Source organism: Mus caroli, unplaced genomic scaffold, assembly GCF_978045245.1.
Source record: "Mus caroli unplaced genomic scaffold, Mus_caroli_1 scaffold_1, whole genome shotgun sequence".
NCBI classification, from domain to species: Eukaryota; Metazoa; Chordata; class Mammalia; order Rodentia; family Muridae; genus Mus; species Mus caroli.
This window is the reverse complement of record NW_028227256.1, coordinates 61,448,015-61,458,900: the sequence shown is the minus strand read 5'-3', so window position 1 is coordinate 61,458,900 and position 10,886 is coordinate 61,448,015. Positions and strand designations below refer to the sequence as shown.

The 10,886-nt window shown below is 39.1% G+C and overlaps 1 protein-coding gene across 7 annotated transcripts in view; it reads right to left on the bottom strand.

Moving 5' to 3' along the window:
* Nucleotides 1–547: 547 nt before the first annotated feature.
* Creb1 (cAMP responsive element binding protein 1) overlaps nt 548–10,886 on the bottom strand; it is a 71,213-nt gene continuing 60,874 nt past the window's right edge. For 3 of the 7 annotated variants that reach the window (XM_029474398.2, XM_029474397.2, XM_021151935.3), the window contains one exon: nt 552–7,304. In XM_029474398.2, coding sequence (XP_029330258.1) covers nt 7,160–7,304 — 145 coding nt within the window. In that variant the 3' untranslated portion in view covers nt 552–7,159. Of the gene's footprint in view, nt 7,305–10,886 lie in introns of all 7 variants that reach the window. The other 4 variants (XM_029474406.2, XM_029474413.2, XM_085837911.1 and 1 more) reach the window with 3 other exon arrangements.

Here is a 10,886-nt window from a genome sequence, read left to right as displayed (position 1 = left end):
TTCTACTAAGTGGTGCAGGGTTTTATCCAGATGATGGAAATGTTTGTGAACTGCACAGGAATGGTAGTTGCCCAAGTGTGTGAATGCAAATGGGTCACTTTATGATTCTGTTAACCATTTATCAGTTAAAAAGCAAGAATAATATATTCATCGCTGGAAATGAGCCTGCCTTCCACTTGATGTTAGTCTTTATCTGGAGAATGCTTAAAACTGAAGAAAATTCAGTCTCAGGCAAGGTGGCATGGATGAACAGTGCTTTCCTGGGCTTGACCGTCAACTTAATGGAAAGTGGCACCGTGTGTATGACATGGAAAATGCCTGAAGGGACAGATTTGGAGGAGAAATTTGTTCTGTTTGGGACCTGTGCTTCCCATCTAACAAACACATGGAAGTCTAGAATTCATTGTAGAGGAAAGGGATACCAGCTATATACAAAGTTATATTCTTGGAGGACTATTTTAGATTTTGAGAAGTACTTTTCTCCTGTTACTCTAGTTCCTAGGTCCTCAAATGAATGCCAAGTCACAGCTACAGGAAGATAGGCATTATTATCTTTCCGAGGCCCAATAGCTTCCAAGTGATATGATCACAGGCTGAACTGCCTGGTACAACTCTGGTTTACACCTGCCTTTCAGGTTGTGACTTTTTTTTTTTTTTTAAGGGATCTCACTATGTAGCTCTGGCAGTCCTGGAACTCATTTATGTAGACCAGGCTAGCCTCTGTCTCCCAAATCCTGGGATTAAAGGTATGTGCCACCATGCCAGCTTCCATCCTTTCATTTTTAAAATATTAAGTCTCAGTAATTCGGTTAAGTGTGGTTGCTCTGCAGAAAGGAGAAACAGGAAATCCATGTGACCCGAGCTTCAAAACCACATCTGACAAGCAACCAGGAAACATTACACAGCTTACTAGTCAAGTTCCTAGGTTCCAGAACTTCAGAATACTATAGGGATCTTATTAGTTCTTTGGCAATAATAGATACGTGCATTTCAGGATTCCCTTGTTCATACCCTTCCTACCAGATAGCCCGCCTAGCCTCTGGTTCTGCCTTCTGTGCCCGTGAGGCTGGGATTACAAGGGCATGCTATTGTACCCACCTTCCTTCTGCATTTTATACAGTCACATATTTCAGAATAAAGGTGATCCGAGTTTTTATTGTTCTTTCAGGGCATGCACACTTCTTAACTTTAAACTGAGGAACACATCTCCATTAGTTAGTTACTCGACAGGAGAACAGCACTTGGGAGTTTTAGATCATGCTTAACCTTACTCAAAAAAGTGCTAAAAAGAATTCAGTAAAATTGAGTGTTTAGATGTGTTGTATGAATTACAGTTTTCTGTTGCTAAGCATTACAAGCTTGTGATCATTCAATGTAATCTTTGCTCATTTGACAAAATAACCTCAAGTCCAAGAAAATGAGGGTAAACAAATACTAGCTTGGCGGGGAGGGGGTGTCCCAGGCCCAAAAAAAGAGACTTTACAGAGTTTTTAAAAGCATGTTTATGTGACTGCACATAAATGTCTGTGTAAAAAGGGCATTATGACAGTTGATACCACAAAGATTACAGTAAGAAAAGCACTTTAAGACAATATTTCACAAATTCACAAGGATCACTTTAATATACAAAGTAACTGCTACCATTCTGAACACAAAGCAGCCAGTATGTACATAGTGTTAATAAAATGCATGATGTCTTGGTACTTTTATTCTTTACACATAAAGCACAAAAAGATTTAGGTAAAAAATTTAAACAGGGATGTTTCTAGATTGTAGGGAAGGTTATTAGAAATGTATTTCCCTTCTCATAGTTATTAGTACTCTACTCCAATAGGAACATCAGAGTTAAAGCTGATACCCTGTTTTGTGCTGACAGTTCTGGGGAGGTATTCTCTACTCCAGTACTCAAGGAAAAACCAAACAGCCAAATACCATTCTAGGACTTCCCTGGTTATTTTGTTTTTCAAAAGTTTCAAGTGACATGTCTAAGTTCCACTGGGGCATTATAACCGATGTGTACAGATCAGCTCAAGACAGCTTTACACAGAAAACTGCTAACTAGCACACTTCTTCACCATCCTAATAAATCTACAACACACAGAAAAATGTTGACAAAATTTCCCACTTTTAATATAAATAATTTTATTACATACACATTGAAGTGGCACCTGGGTAAAAATACGTCTATAAAGCACTTACCAATTCAATTTTAAAAAACATAAGAAAATAAAACTTCCCAAATATAATAAATCATTTCATGTGGCCAACATAGATTATGATCTGCAGTGATCTTTCTTCCCTACTGATTTTTTCAACATCTCAGACTTACTCTTATCTTTTGAGATGCCCTTAGAAGCTTAGAAATGCTATACTACTATGGACAAGTAGTAAATCATGCCTACGAAAGTAGGAGTTTCCTACTTTTTGACCCTTCTTCCTTTTTCTTGCTGGTAACAATGTAACATTTCCCCAGCTAGGACCTGCCCCACTGCAGCAGTGGGACAGGCCAGCTCATCCTCAGCTCTGCCTGCTTTCATACTGTCAACTCGCTTCCCAAACTTTGCTCTCTTATTTATTTTTTTTTAATTTTTCTTTTTTTAAAAAATAAATTTCAAGCTAAAACACCTGAAATATAATTCCTCCATTCAAATGTTATCTGGTCCTTGTTAAAGTCTGTCTGCCCCTGAGGACACACACAAAGGCTTAAAACTACATTCACTAATCAGTAAGCATACCATGAGCAGATGAGTCAGCCGGAACTTCAGCACCCTGTTTGATTTGTTTGAAATTCTTCCATACTGACTCAACTTCATGATACCTTCAACCCCTCAAGGATTATATGCCTCTCTTGGCCATTGATTCTAGAAAGTCAAGGAAACCAGTTCCTAGCACATAACAGTGACTGTTAACTTAAAAAGTCAACATTAACATTGAAAGTAATCAAGACACACACAAGCCACCCAAAACTCTAGTTGTGCTTTGTACATCTCAGTGAACATGTTTATTCTAGAATGAGTCACCTACAGGCCTAACAAAGCATACTGTACTCCCCCGCAGTCAGAAACCAGTCGCGTTTAGGCAGCATTTCTCCGAAGTTAACAAAGCCAAATTAAAATGATTTAGTAACAACGAATACATGGTTCCCCATGATGACAACAAATTATTTGCTTTAACAAAGTTTAAAGCAATCCTCTGAAAAAAAATCTTCTGAAAAAATTTTTTTGGCATGCTCTACATAGAACTAAAGTTGGAGGATGAAATTTAAAATTGTAAGTACTTATTTTTCCTTCAGTATTAGTCAAATCTAATTCCCAGATATTTAGCTTTTATAACATGCTTAAGGCTAGCTATGATACTGTGATCAATGAAAAGCTTCTATTAAGGAGTCATGATTTGAAGGAGGAAGACAAAAGGGTCAGCTGAGAACTCATTTATAAGGAATTTCCCAAGTTGCTGATACCCAAACTGGGTCCTTAAAAAAAAGTGCAAGTTACAGCAAACCTTTACAAAGAACTAATGTAAATACAACCCCAAGTCAACATCCAGCCTGTGTCCTGGGCCCCGGGATGATGTGCCATCCAGAGTTTCAGTGTTACAAAGGCAAGACAAAAGCCTCTGGAAGGAACTGAAAATGAAGCAGCTATTGGTAGAGAAGCTGATTTGTGTTACCAGCTGACTGGAGTCAACAGAGAATCAAAGCTTCCTAAACAGGAAAGGCAACATTTAGATTGAAGTCACTTCAAGTACGTAAAAGCATTCCGGGTTATATAAATGTTTGTTTCTAAGCCCCAATATTTGTATGATTCCATGTCACCCTAAATGGTCAAAAACAGTAGGGAGGAGTCCTGAGAGACAGAGACCGACTTCAGCCAAGAGGACTTCTGGTTGGACAGCCTGCCTGACTGGTTTTGTGCTTTAGACACTAGCACTGCTTGCTGGCCTACCATCAAAACACATCTTGACAAAAATCCCTGTTCAAATGAAACATGAAAAGTCTTCGCCCAAAATGATTCTTGAAACAATTCTCTTAAAAGCTATTTCAAAATGTTCTTACCAATTTTATAGCTGCCAGAAACAAAGCAGGGGGAAAAAAGCTTGGGGTTTAGGAGTTTTCAAGTGACTGGTAACATACTCAAAAGCATCAAGCCAAACAAAACAAAAACCCAATAAAAAACTGGAAGAAAAGAGAAAACCCAGTTGTGAGTGCTGGAGTAATACAGTCACTGAAACACCAGAAGAGATGCAGGAGAACGCACAGCAAAGTGGAATCTCATCTGACCTCAAAACGCTAGAATACTCAGCATTCCTGACATAACAGCTCTCAGAGCATTTAGATGATATACTGTATGTATGTATATATGTACACATATATTACAAAATGCCACGTCCCCACCCACTCTATAACATCTAAACAAGCACAGCACCTAGGACAATATGATGGTTGCTAATATGGTACTTGCTTTTGATAAAGAACTTAAATTGTATCTCATATCAATTTTTTAAATATGAACATATTGGATCTAGCCCTTTCTAAGCCATTGTTCAGTTAAACACTATCAAAGCTTGAAAACTCAGAAGAGTAATATATCAAAAATAAACCTATCCCATTTCATTTTTATTAGAGTTAATCTGTCCTATAGATAAAAGTGCCACTATATATATGCAAAGTGAGCAGTACCAAACGTGCTATTCTCTAGGCAAATCAGTAGCATATGTACAGATTCCTATGACATTCTCATTCCCTTTTGGCCAACATGAAGAGAAAAACATTACCGATAATGTGGCCACATACAATTTTGGATATAAGAGTTTTTAAAAAATTATGTCATTTTCTTAATAAAGATTCTCCACATAGCTCAAAAACAAGTTGTTTTTTTTTTTTTTTCTCATTCTCATGTTAAAAAAAAGAATCCAGCTTGCATTAAAGAGGCTTGATTTCTTTCTGTATGAACTGATATTTCGAAGTCAGGTTTCACAACACCATATATTTCTCACATTATCAAGTAACTGGTGTCAAACTAGTACAGTCATGCTCCAAGCATAAAGACCCAGGCCTCTGTAAATTAATATCCATCCAACTAGGAAGTATGGCTGAGACTGCCTTGGTCTCTAAAGGGTTAAGGAGACCACCTATTTCCTCATTATGTAGAAAGCCTCAACTTTTGAAGATAGACACTTACAAATTACAACTTCTGCACACTAGGCAAATTTTCCACTTGTGACATTTAAAATGTTCAATCTGACATTCTGACTTAATGTGAAGTAATTCCAGTTTGTTGACAGATTTGTGATTCTGCTTCATTTTTGTTTCACCACGTTTAGTAAATGATATATCTACTTGCTGGCACAGACAGCTTTTATGCTATCTCCTTCCCAGCAAGCTCAGCAGGACAAAGATCAAACTTTAGTCGTTTGAAAGCCTTCTGGAGAGCCTGGTGAACTGTTCAGACAGAAGGACTATTACATCACTCAACTCTTAGAATCATGTCCTTCACAAACTGTTCATCCTTGAAAAAAGACAATGGTTTGTTATAAACAACACAGAACATTTACAGATAGCAACCAAACAGTTCCCGCTCATACGTATACTGATATTAACATGAGCTTTCTTAAGATCCCAAAGCAAATATAAGACAGTCTTCCGAGTCTGAGCTCTTCCTCAAACGTGAAGTAGCCTAACACACCAGCCTCCACTGTCCTCATATTTGTCTTATAAAGAGGTAACTCTTAGATTTTATTAGGCTTAATAAAAAAAAAATGAGTTATTACTAAGTCTTCTCAGGAACAATGTTACCCATAAATGCAGACTCTGGGTAAGGGTGTAAGTAGAAACAGCTTCAGAAACAGAACAGCTTTTGGAGAGTTAAAGCAGTACCACCTTTTTTGGGAGAAAAAAAAGTGTTTGCCAAATCTTGTACCATAGCACACACTCCAATGTCTGAAGGAAATTACTTTTCTTGTGTGCATTTAACACAATGCTTTAGAATCACATCCTTGTAACTTCTTTGACTTAAAAAAAAATATTCCAAGAGATTCTCTGACAGAAATGTGACGATAGAAAAGGTTGTCTATTTAGTACTTTCCAAGGGCATCACTTTGGCTGGACATCTTGAAAACGTTCCTGTTGGCTGCACAGTGTAAATGCAACAGTGAACCAGGAATAGCTTTTCAGATAAATGAGTGACAGTATAAGGATTTTGAAAGCAAGGACAAAAGTTTTTATTTATTAAAAACCTTATTGTATAACTCAAGGAGTTAGCTTCCTGGCCAGCACCTACTCATTAAGACTTAGTACTCACCAGAATAAGGTTTATACTATGATTTTAACTTAACTCAAAATTCAAAACCATGCTTTCCATTCAGTTGGTTACTTCTATTAATGCATTCAAACTGCTGAACACACAGAACTGAATGGAGAAGCAACAACTGCCCTACAGAGGAGCTGGAGTGAGTACCGTGCTTCTCAGCACCAAGGACAACTTGTCAGTACTGAAGAAAGGAACATACATACAAAGTTTACTCCCAACACCACACTAATATCCTTATTTAAAGGATGTTTTTAACAGTTTTACATAATTCACAATGAAAGTGTAAAAACATCAATTTGGCAGTCAGCACTTCTTCGTTGCACCTTCCTTCCTTCCTTCCTTCCTTCCTTCCTTCCTTCCTTCCTTCCTTCCTTCCTTCCTTCCTTCCTTCCTTCCTTCTCGTGTGGCCCACACATTCCGTCAGCTCAGGAGGCTGGGTGACTGTCCCTAAGGCAGCCATGGAGCTCAGCAAACCTTGAAGTCATTAAAAAGAAAACAAACCAAACAAACCTAAAGCAAAAATAAGAAAGCCAAGATTTCATTTTCCTCATTTCCCCCAACAATTTACAAATAAGCAAATGATTACTTCTTGAGGGTGGTGGAGACGGAGGGCAGAAGTCTCTTCATGATTCCTGGCGCTGCACATTTCTTGAGGGCAGAAGTGGAAGTAGTTGTTGGAACATTCACAGTTTAATGCAAAAGCAGAAATGAATGAAATTCTGTAGTTGCTTTCAGGCAGTTTTGCGCATAGAAAAAAAGAAATGTTTAGAAAATAATTGTTTATTTGTCTTTCTGGTTGTGGCCAAGCCAGTCCATTCTCCACCATAAGAGGAGGGAACTTAAATCCCAAATTAATCTGATTTGTGGCAGTAAAGGTCCTTAAGTGCTTTTAGCTCCTCAATCAATGTTTTGTTTTGATTTTCAAGCACTGCCACTCTGTTCTCTAAACATTTCACATATTCTTTCTTCTTTCTACGACATTCTCTTGCTGCCTCCCTAAAAATGAAAAACACAAAAAAATTTATGTTCATACACTTCATTCCACTAATTTTAGAACAGAATGTTTTCTAGAGAAACAGCTGAAATAAGCAAATGTTCAGTATTATACAAGAAATGCTCAGGAAATGATACTGGCATGGCCTGATGCGGCAGCACACTGGTAATGTCCCTTGCTGCTAAGCTGGACAATCTGAGTGCAGCCCCTGAACCCCACATGGTCGATGGTGAGAACCTACTGCTTTTTCTTTACTTATCTGCTCCCACACATGTGTGCACACACTAGGTAAAAACCTTTCTTTTTCAACTACCTAAAAATAGCTCAGTAGATTAAGTGCCAATGCACAAGCAGTGGACGGGATTCAGATGCTTAGCACCCTGATAAAAGCCCACAACGGCTCAGACAGAAGGCAGAAAGCTCCATGGAATGAACTGGCCATAAAGCCTAGCTCAATCCTTGAGCTCCAGATTTAATGAAAGACTTTCAAAAATGGAAGTTGGTGGGAAGGATGTAGGCTAAGTGAGGTTCTCTTTTTTCCCTGTCCCTCCAAACCCAATCCCGTGTCACCTGCAGAGGTTTCTTCCTTCAACACCTCTAACCTCCCCCCCCCCCCAAACTCGTTGCCTTATCTCAGACCCCAACTCCAACAAGAACTCCCTAGGAATCCACATGCCACTCTGACCAGGGAAACAGGCAGACTAATTTCCAATCTTCACCTATATTTCCTCTCCTCCAAAACCAATTCCCCAGTCGCATCCATAGCTATGTAGCAGATTACCTCTGAGGCCTCTGTGCCACCTCCTGCGCCCATCTCCTCACCTCTTCCTGTATTCCTCCAAGTCTGTTCCTGAGTCTCATCCCCAACTCTGTAGAAGACTACTTGTAACTTCTCACTCTGGCCTCGTTCCCAGGGGTCTGAGCAGATCCTGGTGGAACACCCTGCTTTGCTCTTCCCTGTGCACCCCACCTCCAGGACCATCCTAGATCAACTGTGTGTCAGATCCCAGAAGAGTGTCCCACTAGACAACATAGAGTAACAACAGAGAGTAACCACACTCTCCTAAGAACCAGAGGGCAACAGAAACCAAGAAATAAATCATGCTCACAAATACAAGATCTGATATCAAGACCTAGAATTACATTCTTCTCAAACCAGATGTCTAGATGTCAGTATAAAAATAGTAACAGCTAGGACAATGTATCCAGTAGGGCTCAGCAAACTTACCAGAGCAGGCCTTGAGTATCGCAACAGAGCAGAAAACAAGAAACCGATTTTAAAATAGCCTTTATTAATATGATAGAGGGCCTTAAAGAAGAAATGAACAAATCCCTTAAAGACTCCCATGAAGTCACAACAAGCAGTGGGATGGAAGGGATAAAACAACTCAAAGTCTGAAAGTGGAAACAGAATAAAGGAACCCAAGCTGAGGAAACTCTGCAAATAAAAACTTTAAAACTTGAACAGGAACCACAGAAGCAAGTCATATGAACAGAATGCAAAGATGATGAGGTAATCTCTGGTTTTGAAGACAGGACAGAAGAAATTGATCAAAGAAAACGTTAAATTTAAAAATTCCTGGCAAAAGACATCCTAGAAATACGGGATACCACAAAATCTAAAAATAACAGGCAGACAGGAAGCCTAAGAAACCCAGATCAGTGGTTTCCATTTGGGACCTGGAGTTGACCCTGTGCCAAAACTATCTGCTCCCCAATCCCGACCTGAGAAAGCTGGTCTCCCATGAGTGCTGACACACCTAAGATCACAGCTGAGACCTACGAGACCCAATCAGAGCCCACAGGACCCAGGAACCATGGTGCAGCTGGGGTTAGGATCCTTCTAGAGGTTTCCATCTGCACCCTGGAGCTGACCCTGTGCCACAGAGCTATCTGCACCCAAGTCTTGCCCCTCATCTCCCAGGAGTGCTAACAAGCCTAAGGCTCACAGAAGGGAGAAGCTCCAGTCAGAGAGAGCAAGACCACTAACACCAAAGATAACCAGATGGCAAGTAGCAAGTACAAGAACATGAGCAACAGAAACCAAGACTACTTGATATTATTAGAACCCAGTTCTCCCACCACAGCAAGCCGTGGATACCCCAACACACCTGAAAAAGCAAGATTCTGATTTAAAAATCATATCTCATGATGATGATTGAGGACTTTAAGATGGACAGAAATAACTCTCTTAAAGAAATACAGGAGAAAACAAGCAAACAGGTAGAAGCTCTTGAGAGGAAACACATAAATCCCATAAAGAAACACAAGAAAACATAACCAAACAGGTGAACGAATTGAACATGGTTATTCAGGATCTAAAAATGAGAATAGAAACAATGAAGAAATCACAAAGGGAGACAGCCCTGGTGTTAGAAAACCTAGGAGAAGCCGGGCGTGGTGGCACACGCCTTTAATCCCAGTACTTGGGAGGCAGAGGCAGGCGTATTTCTGAGTTCGAGGCCAGCCTGGTCTACAGAGTGAGTTCCAGGACAGCCAGGGCTATACAGAGAAACCCTGTTTTGAAAAAACAAAAAAAACAAAAACAAAAACAAAAAAAAAACCTAGGAAAGAGATCAGGATTCATAGATGCAAGCATCACCGACAGAAGACAAGAGATAGAAGAAAGAGTCTCAACCTTGACAGAACAGTCAAAGAAAATGCAAATTGCAAAAAGATCCTAACCCAAAACATCCAGGAAATCCAGGACACAATGAGAAGACCAAACCAAAGGATAACAGGCATAGAAGAAAGTAAAGATTCCCAAGTCAAAAGGGCCAGTAAACAACTTCAACAAAATTATAGAAGAAAACTTTCCTAAAGAAAGAGATGACCATAAACATATAAGAAGATGATAAAACCCTAAATAGATTGGATCAGAAAAAAATTCTTCCCATCAGATAATAATCAAAACACCAAATGCATAAAACAAAGAAAGAATATTAAAAGCAATAAGGGAAAAAGGTCAAGTAACATATGAAGGCAGACCGATCAGATTCACACAAGACTTCTCAACAGAGACTCTAAAAGCCAGAAGATCTTGAGCAGTTGTCATACAGACCCTAAGAGAACAAAAATGTCAGCCCAGACTACTATACTCAACAAAACTCTCAATTGCCATAGATGATGAAACTATCATCTATGACATGTCTAAGAAACTATCTAAGAAATTCCATGACAAAAACAAATTTAGCCACTATCTTTCCACAAATCCAGCCCTACAAAGGATAACAGATGGGAAACTCTAACACAAGGAGGGAAACTACACCCTAGAAAAAGCAAGAAAGTAATCTTCTTTCAACAAACCCAAAAGAAGATAACCACACAGACATAATTCTACTTCTAACAACAAAAATAACAGGAAGCAACAATTACTTTTCCTAATATCTCTTAACACCAACGGACTCAATTCTCCAGCAGAAAGACATACACTAACAGACTGGATATGTAAACAGGATCCGGCATTTTGCTGCATACAGGAAATGCACCTCAGTGACAAAGGCAGACACTACCTCAGAGTAAATGGCTGGAAAAATTTTTTACAAGCAAATGGTTACAAGAAACAAGCTGAAATAGCCATTTTA